This window comes from Pieris napi, chromosome Z, assembly GCF_905475465.1.
Source record: "Pieris napi chromosome Z, ilPieNapi1.2, whole genome shotgun sequence".
Classification (NCBI taxonomy): Eukaryota; Metazoa; Arthropoda; class Insecta; order Lepidoptera; family Pieridae; genus Pieris; species Pieris napi.
Window position 1 is genome coordinate 12,426,176 of NC_062259.1, and position 21,637 is coordinate 12,447,812.

The window sequence follows — 21,637 nt, forward strand, 5'->3', positions numbered from 1 at the left end:
AAAGAACTCTCATATTAAATTAACAATATTTAAAAAGCTAATTATAACCTTCGGTCAAACTAATGTGACGTAATTCAATTCATTTTTGGTTCCATAATACTCGCTCGAAATTAGATGTTTTTGTATCGAGGAATTTTATTGTATTGTATTTCTAATTAGGGCCAATCATTGAAATTATAGTAAAGGATCAATACATAGTTATGGTTTTAAATCAAACAATATTGAGATAACATAAAATCAATGATGAGTGATTTTGTTTAATGCCCCCTCTTAAAGGCGTAATTGAACGTTAATTTTTAATAAACGATAAATAAGTACATAATTTCAAAACCTAAGGGGGCGTCCATAAATTACGTGAGGTGTTTAAGGGGGGGAAGGGGTCGAGCCAAATCTCATTTAATCTTAGGTTGGAGAGGGGGGGTCTCGGCAAATATCACGCAATTTTTTTCTGATTGAAAAAAAAAAAATTAGGAAAACGGTTGACCCTAAAGGCCATCTCTGCAACTTCCCGCTAACTCCATACCTAAACGCTCAACATTTCACTTACTTTGTTTTTGAGCTCAATAGTACGAATTCTGTATTATTTTGAAGTCTCCGAGCTGAAAAAGATAGCTTCTTACGCGTTTACGTAAGGAACCGACATTTTGAAAAATCTCACGTGAGATTGGGGAATGGGGGAGGGGGTGGAATAAAATCTCACGACATATCACCAGGGGGGGAGGGAGGTACAGAAAATGAAAATTAAAACACCTCACCTAATTTATGGACGCCCCCTAACACGCTCCTTACCAAATAATATTTTCCGATAACTGAGTACTTTTCAGTTGACCTCACTGGGAGCAATTTAATAAATTCCTATACAATTTTTAACGACGTTATAAACCTAAACCAAAATTAACAACTGACACGATAACACAATCAAATCACTGTATATCAGTAACTAAATCAACAATAATATCTTGGATGTAATTGAATAAAATAATCGCAAATAGCTTCTTATCATAAGATTATCACCTTAAAAGGGGAGTCGTTGAAATTCCGATTCCAGTATTGTGATTCGGATCGCTGGCTGATCCACAATGGCGAATTAATTCGATATTATTCTTACATCGGCTCGACAATATTGTAAGTAACGCGTTTGAGAAGTTTACGTGATATTGTGTATTGTGAGTGATGGGAAGGTAAAGCCTGGTTAGTTGTAGTTTAATGCGTAAAGCGAAGTGAAGCGAATTTTATATAGACGTTTTTATTATTATTGTTTTAAAAATTCTTAATTTTTAACTTTGATCTTTATGTCGTAGTGGCACAATTTGCAAGAAAGAGAAGAGAGAGCTTTTGTCAAAATCGGTGCCATTCCATTTATTTTGAATAATATTTTTAATGAATATAATTGAATTCTTATTTGTATATCTCATGGATACTTGATTTCTTTGTGTTAATTTTTTTAAATAAAATGGTGACTGTAATGTTTTGGACACAGTTGGTGTGTAGGGTCATTTTTCAGATGGCCCTGATAGATAGATAGATAGATTTTAGAAATGTATTTTTTTAAGCCCTTGAATGCTAGAGACGAGATACATGGCAACTGTGCCGACGCAAACAATCTTACGAGTCTCTGGTATTGCTACAATAACTAAATAAAACTAACTAAAAAAAATAACTAAATCAAAATGAATTTATATTGCATTATTCTTAGGTGTTTTTTACAATTAATCCATTTAATCACTAATATCAATCACTTAACTTATCGTGATAAATGCATATTTTTTACTAATTTTGTTGAGTTGAATATTAGATCATATTAAAAGTTCAAAACAGGGATCGTAATGCTTTTGTTCTCCGTTCTCGTATTATATCAAAGTGAAGTTTGGATGAGCTGTTCTGGGGAATTTTAGGAAAGTTCAGTAAGGGAATTTGGTAGCATTTGTATGGATGGAGTTTGCAGGCATCCAAATGACATGAAAACTCCAACTGCGTCCATACCACATGGATTCTATTCATTCAACTTGACTTTATCTATTTACGAATACTTCCACAGACATTTTCCATATAATATACTATTATTATTCCAAAGATATTTTTTCAGTCTATCGCATTCCGAACCATAACGTAAATTACAAGTAAAAATTTATAAGTAACACAAATATTAGTATTTACAATATTCTTAACCTTAATATATAGGTTGTATATGTATGTAGGTAAAAAAAGTAATTAAAAATGGATATTAAGTCGAAAACAAAATAATCAATCATTAACATCGCGTTCACGCCATCTATGAAGAAAATAATTAAATAATATAGTAATTGTAGCCAGGAAATTATTTCAATATTGGGCATATTATTTCCTATAATCAGATATTTCCTTTATAACGGACATTACTTGCACAACCGACCTTGTGAGAGTCTGAGTGCGGAAACTGATTCCACCAACCGGACATTAGAAAAATCTTTTTAATTGGAATTAATTCGTTTCAGAGGCAAAGAAAATATAGTTATTAGACTTCCTAAGTTGTTTCTTTAATCTTAAAAACATTGATTTCTTATTTTTTTTAAATTAGAAGTGTTTTGTTTGTGTCATGTCGGAACGTGTTCTTAAAAATGGATAAGTTCGCGCGGTTTAAAATCTTTGCTAGAACATCTTTACTACAGAGCTCATGTTGCAAGACTTGAGAGCATTAGGACTTCATGCTCCTCCATATACGGTTGCATGGTGTCCTGAGTTCCGGAGAGCTAGAACTTTCATTAAAGAATCACCCCGCGCGGGCCACCCTACATCGGCACTGATTGAACAAATGATTAAAAAAGATAAAAACATTGTCTTGGCAGTTCGTCGTGTCTGTTTTATAGCTGAAAAAATTAAGAATTCTAATTTCTATAGGAAGTGTCCATAATACACACAACCTTTTGAGTAAATAAAGCAATAAATACGGCGAGGTGGCAATAACAAAGTTTCGCGAGGAACGTAAGGAATGGATTCGTATACTACCGTACACCACTTACAAACAAAACGTTTAAAAGGTCACGTTGTATTTCGATATGTTTATCGATCGAGACACAGTTAGTAGAGCAAAAGAAATAGACTAACCGGCCTATTATATCTACAACCTATAATTTAATATCTCTTGGGACATCTTTTTATAATTCTCCGATTCGTCTACAGCGAAGCTCCTTAAATAATAAGTATAATTTTGTATAAGGTATTCATAGTTATGTAATCCTTCCTATAGAAGGCCGTGGCATATACTATTATGTCAGTTTAATATAATTAAGTTTTAAATAATACATATTATACAATATCTCAGATGGAAAATCCACAATATTTAACGGTACCTTTATTGTTATCAATACGAGATTGCATTGTTACCAATTTCAAACATTTAACCAATGGTTAATTAAAAATCGATTAGTTAACATCCGTGTTGATAACAATATGAAAATAAACCCACATAATGTGGAATTCTCTCTTCTCTTAATGTCCAAATTTATCTAATGTTCAGGTTTATACCGTTGTTGGAGGCTGGAAACCGAATTAGTTCAGAGATTTTATTCGAGTTCGTAAATTTATTCTGAATACGCTCCACCATTAGAGAATATATTTTTTCTTGTATCCCAAATCATAGAGTTACATTTCAAGTGGCACCGAACAAGTGCATTATATAATGCCATTATTGCTTTTATATTTGAAAAACCTGTGGCCATACGCAATAGCGCCTTATTATAACGCTTAGTCGGCCGTTCAGTTTCAATATTAACTTATCGTAGTTGTTTCTATGTATGTTTAAATATCGAATTTTGGATAAAAAAGCAGGGCTTCAGAGATTTGCCTTATAGATGCGGAACGTCGGACGAAGTAACCATAAATTCCTCCGATGCAAAAATGAGTAACTAGACAAAAATAGATTTCCGACACCTGATTTACAATAACCTACATCTTACTTACTACATATTGGTTATGATTGTGTTGAAGTATTCTACGGAAAACCCAAAGCTTTTATTAAATATTTTGGCATCGAATAAATCACCTTTCAATAATTTTATGAAATAATTCTAAACGTTTCATTCCTGATAGCGAAGAGAAGAATTGATAAAACAAAGAATACAAGATCAATAGTCGACTGGCGGAGATTTCATTATAAAATAGTATTTTATAATGTTTATTACGTTTGAAAATGCAACTTTTAGTTCACAATACAATTAGTAAATAGCAGTTAAATCTGCCAAGCAAAAAAAGCTAAAGCCAGTGGCACTGAGTTTCGTCGACAAAAAACCCCCTTTGTATGTTGTTTCCATCGTAAATGCGTGGAAGTATGATTACTGCCCCGAGCTTGTTTCTAAATTAAATTGAAGTTAGCCTTTTACAAGCCCGTGTTTTAAAATTGTTAGACATATGAATTACACCATTGTTAAATTAAAAATTCATATTTCTAAAAATATTGGAGACTATCGAACTATAATATGTGGTAGGTATTTATGATAGGCCTAGCGGTTCGAACTTCGAACGAGCGACTCTACTAATGGGCTTTTCCTTTGCATTTAACATCTAATGCGGTGAATCCATCATTCCCTACACCCAAAAATGGACGGTGTGTGTCAGTTACACAACTGTGATTTATGAATAAACGGTTTATCTTCACTTGTTACAGATAAGTCGGTTGCAATGATGTACAGACTGGCCATCGGTGCTATATGTACATTGTGCGTCTGCGCAGTGACCGCCATCGAAGATTTTAGTAAGTAACCCGTGATAAATGTTATAAGGCAATGACCAAATTAACTGTAACCGTATACAGTTTGGCGTGGACCATAGACAATAGACTGACATTGAAGTTTACTGTGTTTCTTATGAAAAAGAATCCTCTCGTGGGTGGATATTCATGAGCTAGTGAAACCGTTGACTGAGGATTCAGTCATCAGAATTTCTCGCTAATGTTTGGAGTTACCGTTCTCAAGGAATGTGGAGATAAAATTTAGATTGAATGTAAACAATCAACAATAGTATAATAGTGGCTGACTTATTACGATGATTAAGTATCGTAATGACAGCAAGCTTACCACATAACTTTAATAGCGATACCAATTACAATATAAAATTTTAGTACCACGCAACTTCACGATTTGGAATTCACAATAACGATATCTATATAATGGAGTTTTGTTACAAGCTTGATGGTTTTGATCTAATACAAATGTAATATATGCGTTGCCGATTTGACTTTTCTTATATAAATGCCCGAATTGCCTATCGATAAATCTTGCTATCTTATCCGAATGAAATAATTGAAAAGAACCTACGATTTTAATGAGCTATAATTTATTTCCTAATTTTACAGTAACTAAATTACTATTATATTACAAAGTATAACTTTTAAGTATCAAAATTAAACTATAAAAGAAGCAAGAAAATATAAAACCTAACCTTATTTTAACTAATTATAATAATGCAATTCTTGTGAATTCAGCCAGTGTGCAACTAAATGAGTGCCGTTGAGCATATTGAGGGCTAATATCCAGTCAACATATTACATATTAAAATACGTTTCTAATTTAATAGAAGGATCTCTCATCGCGAGTTATACTTATTGAGGTAAATTTGGCATAAGCAAACCCTTTGTTTCATTAATATCAGTACATTAGTAAAACTAACGAAAATAAAAAACTACTTATTGCTTTCAAAGTTTAACCTGCTTTAAACATATCTCATTTAGACCGGTAGAGTTTTCATTTTCTGAAATGCGAACGACATCGCTTTACACACGTGTAACTTACCCTTTGATAATACTCTTGGCATATTCCGGGAAAACATTCCGAATTTAAGTAGTTTTACATACAAATACAAATATACAATACAATATACAAATTATTACTAATATAATAATATATAACGCAGTGAAGTTTCAGGCTGAGATAATGAACTCTATTGACTTTACGTGAAATACCTTCACTTGGATTCTTTTATAGTGTGTCATTCACCTTAATCGATTGCGCCGATTTGTATGTACTTTCTCGGTTTATCACAGCGTGAAGGATTTGACAGAAAATCGCACGAGTATTATAATAATTTATTTTATTAATAAGGCAATGGAGCAAAGTTGGGTAATAAGCCATTGGCTCGAAAATGTCATGTTATGGTGGAAAAGTGATATATTTCGGTATCAGAGGTGGGGATTAACAAAGCAAACAGATTAAACGAACAGTTGTAGTTCAATATTAATACGAGACTCTATGAAAAGTGTTGTATGTGTATAGTGTAGAATTTTTTTTATTGTTCTGAAACATACATAGTTTGATTCTTAATAAATTAGGTAGTTTTATCACCGCTAAGAGTGGGCTTTATACATATTGTTATTTAAATTAAAACGCATTCCGTGGTGAATTTCGTGGTTCCGACATTTTTGATGAACCTAAAAAAATGTAAGTTGATTCTAAAGACTTCATTGATTAGAGAACTTGTAAAAAGATTTAAAATATTAGTTTATTAGAATATCATTTTCATAATATTGAAATTTAAATAACTAAATAGTAACTAAATAGTATTTTTTTTTAGATGCGAAACTACAAAAACTAAGAAATAAGCGTGTATTAGTACTTTGGATTAATTATTTAAAGAATTTAATAAAATACTTACTAATAAATAACACATAAATACCGGTTTCACTAGGAATAAAATCCCTTACTTATTTTTAAAAACATGATTGAGTGTTGTTATTTGTTTTTTGTAACTTCCAGAAAATATTGTTCCTATTTAAACCGAAAGTTTTCCTTTGGAACCTGCATTACTATTCTGAAGATTTTCTTTGCCGAATAACATACAGGCTCGCGTGCTTCTACTATAATTTTTTATCATCAATCAAATTAAAAAAAATATTTTAATTTCGGATCATATGTTTTGGAAATAACTTTTCGTAATAGGTTTTCCTAATCACATAGATCATTATCACTCAAGGTGTCGTGCTTAACGATAGAACTGTTTCATTTTATCTTTAGCCTTGTTGTAAACTAGCCGAGATATTACTGACTATACACAATAAATATTAATCATACAATTATTCCTGCTTGTGTGTTTTGTTTACTTAATGACATAGTGCGTCGCATTAACGAAAAAGCTTTAATAATTTGATCAAGGTAATGATTACGAAATATATATACGTTAATAATGGATGTATTGATATCTTATGGATGAGATGAATTAGTTTTAATTATATATACACTTGTATTTATTCTTTACATATTAGAAATTATAACATATTCCTAGTGTGTGCAGAAAACGTGAGATTTTATCCAAAAAGAACTATTTTAAATAAATCGCGGTAATCATAGAAGATTATGTACCATTTGAAGTTATACAGAAAGAACTGATCGTCCGCGTGTTTAATCTAGTCTCCTTCTTGGCAGATACAAGCAGTGAAGTTGTGTATGTAACAAGAGTTAATAAGAATGGTGACGTCGAATACATAAGCGAAGATCTGATGCGTCGGCTCGATGACGAAGCTGAGATCTGGCACTGGACACCTTGGATCAGGACAAGAACGCAGGTTGTCGAGAAATATGTGACAGATGTCACTTGCTTCAGTGAAAACTCTATTGACAGTTTTCCGCCTGGAATCTTTGATGGTAAGGGCAATGCAATTCGGCGGCTATCTTTAGAGTCATAGTAATTACATTTAGCCTGCTTGATAATAATAAGAAAACGGTTTACATAAATTATAATGTGAAATTCTAGAGATTTAAGAACGCAAAGAGCAGTGAAATTCCTTTTTTCTTTCGTTTAAGTTTTTGGTGAACCGTTCAACAAACGATTAATTATACGCCTGTTTCAGATCAGTTTAGAGTTAGTTTAGCCTTATCAATAGACATAACAAAAAAGTTTTTCAAGTACTTAACTTGTGTATAAAACGCTGTGCTTATTTTTTAATGCCATCATAATATTTTGGCCCCAAATTCTAAACAGTCCAAATAAGTTTGACGTGTTTATAAAGGCCAACCACTCAATAAAAATGGCTGTCCATGGGCTGATGCTATTTTTGGGCGTCCGAAGTTGATCCCCATATTCCATAAAAAAATTTTTTTAAAGCAAGTAAAATAATGGTTGCTTTCACTCCCCTTCACTATTATCAAAGTAATAATATCGCTATTAAAGGGATTGGTAGTGGATAGATGAAAATTTTATTTACTTTTTAATGCCAAATTATAATATACACTTTGAACTACAAATAAAAAATGTCAGGAGTAAAAAAAATTATTGATTTATTTATTGATTTATTTATTGATTTATTTATTGATTTATTTATTTGCTCAACGGTATATCTATTGTTTAGTAAGTAGCTACTTACTAAACAATTACACTGTACACAAAAGCCAAAAACGGAATACACATTAACGTCTTATTGTTAGATATCCTATCCTAAGCCTTCAGAGGAGTTTTGGTTTCACAGCACGATAATTTTATACACAGTGTATACTTTCATTAATAGCCACTAAGTATCGGGATTCCAAAAAGTAGGCATTTACGGGTGATTTCCACATAAAACATATCTTCGCATGAGGTTATAGGATGGAATTGTAAAAACATATTACACTTGAGTGAGAACTGAGCGGAAGCATTAGCTTCCGCTCAGTTCTAAAACTTTAGATTTCCGAGACTTAGAGGGAGGGAAAAAGAAAGATATGTTAGGAATTTATTGAATTATTTATTGTATAGGAATAGAAATAATAAATTTAATTTAAGAAATAACTTTAACTTACAATTCGTCATTTGAGATTTCAATAAATTATTTTGCATAAAATATCAAATATTAATATTTTGTAAATTCTCTTAACGAAAATTTAACTTTAAAAATAGAATATATACCTATAAGGTTATTCGCCCTTCTAACTTTCACATCACAATCGGTCTCAATCGCTCTCTCCCTTTTCTTCGACAAAAACGCTGTATATCTTCGTGACGTACCGTGAAAATTTTATTCTCATGCGCCTAAATAAGTTTCACTTCAAAAACTCAGTGAAAGTATTATCTTACAGATGTACAACTACGTCAGGGTGGGTTCATATTATACGTCTTTTTTGGCCTCTACGCGTTCACCTTGCTGGCTATTGTGTGCAATGACTATTTTATTCCGTGTGTGGAACTTATTTGCGAAGATCTGAAGATACCACAGGTATGTTTGACATTTTTTGTATAATTGATTGATTTGTATGATTCAAGTATTTCGTACCCATCTTTATCGCAGCGTATTATTAGCAGAGCCGTAGTTCGCCCTTCATACCAATACTCGGAAGCAAAATGACATCGCTTACACCTCGTAGTTCATAAATATTCAATTGAAAAGAAATAGGACTAGATAAGAGCTAACCATCAGTCAATAGTCAATAGTCAAACCATTTATTCCAATTAGACCATCTAAAATGGCACTTTTGGACGTTAAATAAAATATAAAGATGATTCTAGTTGCCCCTTCCAAAAGGTAGTTTCGTGTGGAGAAGAATGGGAAATAGGTTTTACAATATTTTGTCTACATTAGTTAATAATATGTGAAGAGGTGTACTCCTAGAATAAAACTACTATACTATCTCTGTATTTACTTTCAATTAATCTACTTAACCCACAACATGCAAGGTTCATTCACACCAATGTTTTTAGCCATGTACTACACATTTACACTAAAATATTTTTATTATTAACTCTCCTGCTTTTTGCTGTCTCACTTACGTATACTATTTAATAATGATAAATGTTTGGGGCTAGATGAGCGACTCAACATTATATTACCTTATTCTGTAAAGAAAAAGTCGTGCGAAAACCGTAAGTACGTACGAATCTCAATTGACAACACGACACAAAAAGATTCAAGGAAGGACGTATCCAGAAATGTTGAAGCGTATTTTTGTCACGGATCGCAAATGTTTGTAACAATCGTAGTTAAATGTAATTTGCTGATAGGTTTTCCTTAACATCAGATTTTCCTAATCGTAGTATAATTTTCAAGTTATTATCCTGCTTATGAAATTGTCGTAGGATTAACTGCTTATATAGCCTTGGTCTTTTAAACTCAATTAACTGGATTGTATATATATCTTTGATCTTAAGTAAAAGGAGTGACCGCGGCAGACTCCGCCTACCGAAAGTTTTAAGCTTCTAACGAAGTGGGTGAAGGGATTAGATTAGCCAACCTCTATGAAAAATTGTCAAACCTTTGTGCCAATGTGTAAAGTCTTAAATTTCATGGATTGTTTCCAATGCACGGTGCATTGATACTGACATTAAATGGCACTACCAGATTCGAGAATCGATTCTTTAGAACTACGTAAGATCCCTACGGCGTAGAGCCAACACCGAGACTACTTACAATGCGTTGAGCAACAAATTTGCTATAACTAAGAATCATAGTTTTAACGATGAGACATTATTACTTGTATTTCATAACATTGAAACCTTCGGTATTGAAAACATTCTTTCAGCGTGACGATACACATTTTGTACACTTGAAAATTTATTGTAACAACAAAACTCTAACCACGAAAATCTCGTTATTAGTCAAAAGTACGCGTTTTTTATAGTTTAGGTTCGAGTCAATTGTCAAGGTAGACAAGTGTAGCTGAGTCGATGAGTTGTTGTGTAGTTAGTCCAACATAACTCTTATTTTCAGTACAAACAATTTATAAAAATGTATAAGAAATATTTATTAGATAATTTAAAGGTTAAATAAATCAACAAAGCTTTATTATTGCCATTAGCATTTTTATTTAATTATAAATTGAAAGGGTAAAATAAGATGAGAACAAAATTGTATTTCACATTTTAATTACAACTTCCGTGGAATGACAAAGTGCGCCATTACGCCCAAGAGTACCGAGAAGTCAAGAGAAACAAACTAGATAGTTGGCTTCAAGTATTAATTAATTAGATTTTTTAAGAAAAGTAAATAATTGAACAACAAAGAGAATATAATGAGATACCAACAAGACTTTCTACTTACGATTTTATGATATTCTTTATAGCAACAAGTTTTTATAACTACTGGTACTGGCTACTAGAGGGTTTCACAAACCTGAGGTCATTCATTCGAATTACGGCTGTGCAGTAGTGGACTATTGTTAGTATGTGTGCATTCGAAAATCGCTTGTACGATAAAGAAAAACATCGCGAAGAAACCGGAATACCTTAACCCAAAAATCAATGGTCAGGCACAGAAGACCTACTTAGCCATTAAGAGAAAAATTATCAAGAAAGGGAAGGCTATATTGTCACTGGATTTTTATAAAGAAACTGCTCAGTCATCGTTTATATAGCTGAATACGTGTTATGTAGATAAACGCCAATATATACAAATAAACATTTACATATTAAATTTGTATTGTTACTTTTTTGCAACAGAATGTAGCGGCTGCAACATTTATGGCAGTTGCGACGTCATGCCCAGAATTCTTCGTAAACGTGATTTCAACATTCCTTACGCAGTCCGATATGGGAATCGGTACTATTGTCGGGTCAGGTCTGTTCAACATCCTTGGTGTTGCCGCTATAGGAAGCCTGGCTGCTGGCTCGGTAAGTTCTTTTATATGACACTTGATTGGTAAAATACATCATAGCATTTTTGATAAATTTACTAAACAACTTTTTGTTCAATTTTATTTTTACTTCGGTAATAATATATAAAAAACAAATATCGGAAAATCGTTCGGCGATTTAGTTCTGTTCGTTATCGACAACTAACTAAATAATTTGGAGTTCATGTTTCAAAGAAAATAGACAACAAAATTAAAGATATAATTCATTCAAGAAGAAATGAATGAAATCCAATATGTTTTGACTTCGGAATCTTTAAGCTTATAAGTACCTATTAGTCTCGACTCCAACTCTCAATTACGTTCTGGGAAATGTTATTTTCCTTTTCTCTCGAGTGCATTGTTATGCTTCACTACACCCAGTTTATTTTTCTTTTATTTTGATAAATAGTCTATATTTTTATAAAACAATGTCTTACCTTTACGTAGCTCGCCCACTTATTGACGTATGATAATAATTGAGAAAATAATACGTAAAATCTAATATTTTGTTATGGGAAACTAAGAAACGATTTGGTATTCGGGCGTATTTAAACTAAATAGATGCACGAAAATACGTACACTTAAAAATAAAGTAAAAATCGTTACAGTAAGCTTCGATTCTCCATGAAACAAAGACTCGCTGGCATAGAATTTTCAGTAATTTACAAGCGAGAGATGGGCTTTCGCTCTTCAAGAAATAAATAAACACGAAAATATATTGCTAAATAACAATACCAATCGTCGTAGGTTCGAAATTTTGCAGTCTGTATGTGTGTCCACGTGTTTCGCAAAGACGATTTTTTATATATTTGTATGAAAATTCTTAACATCTTGCTCCAATATCGATGATACAAATATAGTAAGTTTATCAAAATTTTCACAAAGTTTTATTATGACTTTGGTTACTTGTGTCGGCTCGCTTTCACGATAATTCCCATTTTTCATGGTGGCCTATGTAGCATTACTTAAAACCTCAATAAGTAATAAAAAGCTAAAACGGAATTTCATAGCGTTGAAAATGTGCTGAAGCAAGTTTGGAATTGTATTTATTTATAATGTTTTTTTTTAAATTTATTGTTTGTATCAATTCAACAAAAAAAAAAGCAGTATAGGTATGCGCAGTACATAAATATATGCTCAACAATTACTGGGAAACTGATATGACATGATCGCATCAATAGCAACATAAAGTACTAAGCTCGAAGGTCGTCGAACCCGGCAAAATCTCACCCAGTTACATGCTACCCTAATAATAAAACCGGTTTTTCACACAAGTTCATCCGTAGATAATATGGAGCAGGCATTTCAGCAACCTTTCTTATAAATCATCTCAATGACGTATTCGTGGTTTAAATTTCTAAGGAAGTAAATCTTATTATTACGTATTTGAGTTTATTTTCTCGTGTGACATCCTTTGCATGTCGTTGAACCGCGCCTAGTCGAAATTTGTACAACTATCAAAACTAAATTCTGAATTTTAAATTTTGAACTTGCTTCCAATAAAAGCTTTTCCTTTACGCTTTTCACATGTGGAAATTGATTCAGCCGTGACCTGAAAACCAACCAGAGATAAAGCACAGATTGAAAATTGAGTAAAAATTTCCTTCATACCTGAATGATATTATTCTAACCCTAAGACTATAGATCATGTTACTGCAAATATTGAAATTTCAGCCTATCAAGATCGATCGTCGGCCGGTAACAAGAGATGCATTAATTTACATGATCAATGTAAGCGTACTAGTGGTTATCGTATGGGATGGAGAGGTGATATGGTATGAAGCTCTCGTCCTAGGCCTCCTGTATATCGTATATTTCTTCGTGATGTTCAACAGTATGAAGTTATTTGTACTCTATGATAAAATTGTCGGATGCTGCTGCCGAAAGCCTGCATGTAAGTAGCTTTGTATTCAGTTAACACAATTCAATGTTGTCTATAAAATATATTTTATTATTTATTTGTTACTATACAACTATCTTAACCAGCGTTGGATCTCATTACATTCGTTGTATGGATACAATTTGCAGAGACATTCATTTCGTATAAAAAAATCACGTAAAAATCGCTTCCTTGTGCCATTTTAAAACAAATTTAATTCCTAACGTTCGAATAGTTAAATATAAAAATCTTGCAAAATAGTTAAGTTTTATCCAAAGCATTTGGGGTAGGCTAACTTATTTCACATCAATCTTTATTATAGGTTACGATTAGTCTGAAGTCGAATGTGTCTGTAGTACACAAGCAAAATGCATATTATACTCACATACGGCGTAGCTATCTGTCTGCACGCATTGATTTTCAGCAGTAGGTATCAATTTAAAACGATCGGGTATTTTGCCTAGTTGTTATTAGTCAAGAGAGTCTTTAATCCTTTTATTTCTGCAGACATAACTGATAGATTGACAATCTACGAGTAATGTCACCTCGCAAGTCTGATGCATTAACAATCAAGTCAAGTCAAAATCATTTATTCATATAGGAAACACAATGTACACTTATGAACGTCAAAAAAAAATATCTGAAATGCTTCTAATTTTACATTTAATGCCAGTTCTTAAATCAAGGGCGTAGAACGGAAGAGAAAAACTGGTAAAAAAAATCGGTTGTCTGTAAAGTCGGTTTACTGACGATAGTTGAACGTGACAACGTCATAAAAAAATATTGATGGGATGGTTGCATTTAAAAAAAAAAAAAAATTTATTTGTTTGATAGGTATTTTGTATGGATATAGAGAAGGAGGTAAATGGAAATCACAATTGAATTGATCAAGTTACATTTATTTGTACGCATAAATAAAGGGTCTTTCATTAAGGGCTTCCTATCTTCAAATTTAAATAAATCAAAATTTGTTTTAGATATCATCAACAATTTTTATTATGTGTGGAATATAACATCGTTCAAATGTCCGCCCCGGCTTCTCTGGGTGGCGCGCATCCGAAATGTCCAATTTTCCATGACGCTGGTGCATAAATCAGGCTGAATTTGACCGATGGCATGGGTTATGTTGGCTTTGAGGGCCGCTGTGGTTTGTGGCTTATTCGCATAGACTTGCGACTTAAGAAAACCCCACAAGAAATAGTCTAATGGGGTCAAATCGCACGATCTCGGTGGCCAGTTCACATCATCTCCACGTGAGATGACCATGCCATCGAACCGCTCATGTAGAATGTCCAATGTGGCATGAGCTGTGTGGCACGTAGCGCCGTCCTGTTGAAACCACATGTCGTTGGTGTCCATATCATCCAATTCAGGCCACAAGAAGTTGGTAATCATCGACCTATGGCGCTCTCCGTTTACGGTGATGGCCTGGCCAACGTCGTTTTCAAAGAAATATGGACCGATGATGCCGCCAGCCCAAAATCCACACCAAACAGTGACTTTTTCGGGATGCATTGGACGCTCTTGGATCTCATGTGGATTTGTATCGGCCCAAATTCGACAATTTTGTTTGTTAACGTACCCATTCATCCAAAAATGGGCCTCATCGCTGAAGATGATTTTTCGATGAAAATTAGGGTCAGTTGCCAACTGCTCCAGAGCCCATTCAGCGAACACTTTGACCATTGACAAGTCTTTGTCTATGGTCGTTTACCTTCAGCTCCTGGGTCAGTTGAATTTTGTACGGGTACAGGCCCTAGTCACGACGCAAAATTCGCCAAGTTGTGGTCTGTTAAAGGCCGAGTTCTTGTGAGCGACGCAAAATCGATTTGCCGATCGCCTCGGATTCTCCTGCATGCTCTCACGGACAGTGGCGATGTTTTCGGTAGATGGCGGTAGGTGGCATTTCGTCGACGTACGGGTATTGGTTGATCGTTTACTGAACCAGTGGACTCAAATTTATCCACCACACTGCGAATAGTCCTCTCGGTAGGACGATTATGGCGCCCGTATAATGGGCGAAGCGCGCGGAACGTTGCCCGAACAGAACACCCATTTTGATAAAACAATTTTATCATTTGCACGTGTTGTTGAACGCTATATCCATCCATGGTGATTTGTCAAAACAGACTGAATAAATGACAGCCAATTTGACAGATGTAGCTTCAACAAGATGGCCGCTATCAACTGTAAAAGTTCGGAAGTCCCTATTGAAAGACCCTTTACAATTATGTCAATTTTAAATGGAACGCCTCAGAGCGAGGTAACGCCTCAGAGCGAGGTAACGCCTCAGAGCAAGGTAACGCCTCAGAGCAAGGTAACGCCGCATGAGTCATGTTTTTTCGTGCATGCAGCCGGCTCCATCGAATTATAAGACGTTGTCACGTCAAAAACTCTCCGCCACTCTTTTTAATCGCCAAGTTTTTTGTTATACACAACGTTTGTAAGGCAACCATTACACCATGTTCCACATGACATCCTAAGTAATAAATAATAATAAAATAAATTAAAAACAAAGATATGTCCTCTATCAGAAGGAGGCATGGTGAAATAGGAGCACGCACTTATCTCGTGGGAACAACACGCAACACGCAAATACATAGTCGAAATAACGAAACGTAAGATTTAAAGCGACGACTCTGTGTTAGCACATAAGCGCAATTACCTTTTCCGTGACTTTAATAATAGGAAATTAAATTCTTAATCTCTTAAATTGTCACGTATCGATTTAATTTATAATAATATATCTTATCTTATGTTATACGATTTTTCCGACTTGATAGTGTAGGTGGTTCGAAGAGAATAGTTTAATATCCATACATTTTCTTTCTAAGAAGGCACAAGGATTTCATATAATATTTTATTTTAAGACGTTAGAGTATTGTTGAAAGCAAACAATATTGAATAAATACGTAGAGAAGAGTTTCTCTAGTATTTATTCAAAGAGGACTTAAGTAGTTTATTATTCTTGGTACAATTTATTATAAATTTCTAACGTTATTGAAATATTTAAGAAGTAACAATTGGAATGTTAAGTCTAGTTAATGATATTAAAGATTATTTTAAACATGATTACTGTTAAACCTAGTAACTACTTACGAAATCAGTCTAAAGGTGAAAAATAGTTTAAACAAAATGGTAATTAAACCACTAAAGTAAAACATATTTAATATAGAGCAGTGTTGGCCTAATGGTAAGGTGAGCGACTTTCATCCCTGAGGTCGCAGTTTCGCTTTCCGGCTGTGCACCAATGGACTTTCCATGTGTATAGCGTCTGTCGGGCACGGAAAGCTGATCATTAGCGGATTAGTAACAAATTTGCAATAATTAATACAATAATTTCAATGTAATATTTATTATATTAATTTTAAACAAGTACCTACTTGAAATTGAAATTTATTGAAGATATAATTCCACGCAAAATATTTCGAAATTAATCCAATCAAGCAAATTAACGATATTTCATTTGTACCTTCCGTAATTAATAGCTTATCAAATAGTTGCATTGATTTCAACAAATTTTTGTAGATTGACCTTTGATCAGAACTTTGTTCTAGATGTCGTCAACGAAGTGGACAAGTCAACTGAGGATGGTATTGACAACAAAGCATTTAGTACTGAAAATATTTCAAACGGCAACACTGTTACGGACAAACAGATAGAAGAAAAAGGTAATAGTTATTTTCAGAAATAATTAATCTGTCTTTTATCATACATCTAAAGGTGGGAACTGACCAACGTTACGAGGTGTAATGTAACATGTAATGTAATGTTACACAGCGAGCATTCCGTGCAGTCAGTACGTCGTGTTACGGGGGAAAACAACGTAACACGACGTACTGACTGCACGAATGCTCGCTGTACAACATTACATTACATGTTACATTACACTTCGTAACATTGGTCAGTTCCCACCTTAAAACATTTGGTATATTAATACCAAAATCATTACAATTTTAGGCTTTTATTAAATTTGGAGGCCCATGTTTTACTCAATCCGTATATATAATATTATAATACATTTTAAAATAAGTTTTAATCATTTATTTTAATAGTTAACGGTGGAACTTCAAATGAATGTGAAATGTTTATCTAAGTGCATAAGTATGAAATAATTTGATTTGCATTCGACTCGTGGAAATGTTTCACATTATTAGTTGAACATTTTTCATAAATACGCCTTTACTGAAGTACCTTCATCAATTTATTCTAGAATGTACATATTAATAGGAATTCTTTTTTTCAGTTGAAGAAAACACAACAAAATCAATATTCAGATTTCCAAGTAAAAAATCGCTCCTTTATAAAATATGGTGGCTCTACAGTTGGCCTCTAAGACTAGTGTTATCCTGCACAATACCCTCACCAGTTACGTATCGGAGGCTTTATCCTATCTCATTTATTATGTGCATTGTTTGGATTGGTGGAAATTCGTACTTCGTGTCCTGGAGTATGACAGTCTTAGGTAATTGATATACTATCTTATTCAAAATATCTAAGTGTAAAGTAACGTTAACATAATTTGATTGAAAAAGTGCTAGAGTGATATTGTATTATATATGTTAAAGTTAGTTATAAAATTCACATATTCAATTATATATGCAAAAGTTTTTTACTTTTTGAACAGCGTTTCTAAATTACGAAATAATAATTCTGATATATAATTATGAATTATGAAGAGCAGTGTTGGCCTAGTGGCTTCAGCGTGCGACTCTCATAGCTGAGGTCGTGGGTTCGATCACCGGCTGTGCACTAATGGACTTTCATTATATGTGCGCATTTAACATTTGCTCGAACGGTGAAGGAAAACATCGTGAGGAAACCGACATTTCTTAGAAGTTGACGGCGTGTGTACTTGCCTATTAGATTTAAAAATTATCATGAAACAGATTCAGAAATCTAGGGCCAAGACCTAAATAGGTTGTAGCGCCACTGATTTTTTTTTTATTCAATATAATTATGAAAGTATTGGTTTCATAACCATAGTAAGTTTGCCAATCGATAATACATGAAAGGCTAACCGTACATTTCAGATTTCGTTTAAAATGTTTCTCTGAATAAACAATGGGCTATAAACATATAGTTGTTATATACATTAGTTAATCGTTGTTTGTTTAGAATTGTCACATAATCAGATCTATGACAATTTTCATGGTATTTCTCATAAAATAAAAAAATAAAATATAATAACTAAAATATATTATTATAAGGAGTCCCTTTAGGTAAGGTTCCGAAGATACTGGCAGCGTTCCCCATTTAGCTAGACTAATTCTTTGTCCAAGGTAGCTGCCAGCTCTTCGGTCTCCTGTGATGTCGACTAACCTTTTTGATATTTCCTTTAAAAAGTCTTATAGCGCTAGGACAACACGGACCAAGGGTCTCGACACCGAATGGGACAAAATCATATTCGGAGCCTAGACCCCTGTATTTGCAGTCTTTAGCTTTGTAAACAATTGTACCTTCAATTCAAAAATCTTAAAATATAATATATAAATTTAATATTCCTTAAAATAAGCGAATGTAAAAAAATCACGATCTCTTAAAATTAAAATGTTTCTCGTATAACTTCCGTGGTTAAGTAATTTTAACATAACGTCTATGAGGAAGGAAAATTGGTCGAAGTTACTTCGTGCTCAGGTACTTCGATGAAGATAGTTTTTCCTATTATTATTTCTCAACAAAGTATTACTGATTATAAGTAATAAGTACCTGCACTTATCGCAAGTGTTTGTTAGTACTTAAAGCTAATTAAAATGGCCTTATTATGAAAAATGAGAGCAGTTAGGGAAATTTGTTTTGTTCGTCCTTGGATATAAAAGCCGTATAGTAATAAGTTCCGTAACCAAGAAACCGCGGTAAAGCCTTTTGCATTGTTTACTTTTGCTGGTTATTATCAACTTTCCTTTGTCAATTTTATAATGTTCTTTAATTAATGTCAATACACTTAAATTATTATAATAACTCTTATGTCTACTGTGACATTAGATTCCATTGTTTTGTGTTAAATTTTTTTATTTAATATAATCTCAATGGATGTTTAATTACGTGTACACGGAGGGAGCTACATAATATATGAACACATATTTTTATCTTTTTGCGTATTTATTATCGGTTAAATGTAAAGTATATATTTCGCAATATTACAATATAATATGGCAACAAGTAATTCGACCTTGAATTTTCCACTTAGGTCTAAAGGGAAACACATAAATTGAATGAAATTATCAATTAAAAAATTAAACTGCCTTTATATTTGCTATATTGCTATAGAAGTGAAAATTAGGCCTTTAAATTTATTGCCAGTTTATTTCGTACTTTCTACGTTTTTGATTTGAGAACTGGTATTAAATTTAGAATCGATCGATTTTGTATTGAAGTTTTGGCTTGACAACGTACTCATTATTATTAAGCTGCAAACATAAAAATTTGAAAAAAAGTCGCAAAAATATACTTTGCATTTGCATATATTATAATTATTTTGCAGGGCACACATTTTTAATTCCGGATTCGGTGATGGGAATGACGTTTTTGGCCTTCGGAGGATGTTTGCCAGAGGCATTATCGATCTATATCATGTCGCGACGAGGTATGTATGCAAACTTAATCACAGAGGCTTTTATGATTGAGTAAATTATAATTTAGTGTTTTATGCGAGCCGTTTAAGGAAAATTAGAGAAATACGTTGGCTGACAGCTGTCAGGAAAAACTTTATTAATCAGCTTAACTGTGAAGAAATGCTACGTCTATTCTTAAACATCTCGCTTCACACAGAATAAAGCTATTGTCAAGTGGTAATTTCAAATTTAGAATGTTTTATATCGATGGCAATAAATTAAATTTAAATGCGTATTATATTGTTATCAAAGTAATAAAACCTTATGATAACTGTCGTCAAATTGCGATTAATTTTTAATTAACCTCTTAACAATGATTACACATTATCTATGCTCTGCGATAGTTTGTTGCAACAGCGAATTTTACTCGTTACGGTTATCCAGAAGGAGCCAGCCAGGAGTATTTCTATTGAGGCTTGAAATTCATGCAACGGTCTGCAATCAGGCTGTTTGGCTTTGCGTAATTATATATGTACAATTAAGTATCTAAGCACTTGTTACAAGTGTTATTTGCGTCATTTACGAGTATTATTAGCATAAATTGAATTGTTAGTTACTGTATAATATAGATATTTTAACTCTATGCCATGGTTTCTTATAAAAATGCGCGTGATTTCGAACTATAAAGATTATGTTGTTACAGGTGAAGGGGGTATAGGTGTTTCCAACGCTTTGGGAGCAAATTCCTTGGCAATACTCTTCGCTCTTGGAATGCCATGGATGATACAAACCCTCACATTCCTCGTCCAGGGCTCGGAGATCACTTCTGTATACATTAACTCGGCGGGCATAGATTTTGTGGTTGCCTCTCTGCTCCTGGCCGTAGCTGTCCTCTGGGCCGTCTTGTACATTGGAAAATTCCACCTTCGCCGTAGTGTGGGCATTGTTCTTATTTGCTTTTACATTGCATTTATTACATTTGCAATTTTATTAGAAATGGAAATTATTTTGCCATCTGCTTTGATGTGTTGATGGACAATTAAAAATGGAACGTGTTGAACTTGTAATACGACGGCTTTGTTTCTGTTAATATTAATAATACTATGCGTAGAGTTAACCAAAATAAATATTTTTACGTAATGAATTTATTAATAGGCGCTGCCTGGTCGGATTTGTAAATATTGTATAGTAATTGTTAAGTTTTACAAATTAAATTTGATTCCCAAGGTTGAGAATGTATATAACATATAGGCAAAAATACTTTGTGACACGCGGCGATCACGCAATGTCTACAATCCAAACTCATGCTTGGATTTGTTGCTAGCTCCATATTTGTTTGGATATAATAACCCATCACTGTGGTCGTCCAAAGCGTAGTATTTTTGTCTAGAGTGAATGACGCTTGGTTTTAATCGGTGTTCCCTGGTTGACCTATCACAGGCTACGTCTTCGATTTTAAAAAACGCATTCTTTATCGCTCGCTTATAGATGCAACAATATTGCTTAAATAAATGGAGGAATTTAAGAAGATCTGATTAAACGTATGAGATGGATTAAATCGATCGAATGGTCTCGATCATAGGTTGTATTGTCTTGTTTTATCATGGACAGATTTCAAGACCTCGATTGTTAAAGGAAAATATATTTCTCCAAAAAATAAT

At 33.3% G+C, this 21,637-nt stretch overlaps 1 protein-coding gene across 2 annotated transcripts; it reads left to right on the forward strand.

Annotated features, from left to right (window-relative positions):
- The first annotated feature begins 1,029 nt into the window (after positions 1 to 1,029).
- On the forward strand, positions 1,030 to 21,116 carry LOC125062799 (sodium/potassium/calcium exchanger 4-like). Of its 2 annotated transcripts, XM_047668961.1 has the most exons (10): positions 1,030 to 1,125; positions 4,643 to 4,729; positions 7,392 to 7,610; positions 9,018 to 9,154; positions 11,371 to 11,541; positions 13,218 to 13,437; positions 16,980 to 17,093; positions 17,669 to 17,887; positions 19,907 to 20,008; positions 20,680 to 21,116. In XM_047668961.1, exons 2-10 carry the CDS (start codon positions 4,657 to 4,659, stop codon positions 21,006 to 21,008), a joined length of 1,584 nt encoding a protein of 527 aa, XP_047524917.1. In that variant the 5' UTR covers positions 1,030 to 1,125; positions 4,643 to 4,656; the 3' UTR covers positions 21,009 to 21,116. The 2 variants fall into 2 exon arrangements, with proteins under 2 accessions (XP_047524917.1, XP_047524918.1); XM_047668962.1 differs by lacking the exons at positions 1,030 to 1,125; positions 4,643 to 4,729 and adding an exon at positions 6,996 to 7,121.
- The last annotated feature ends 521 nt before the right edge of the window (positions 21,117 to 21,637 follow it).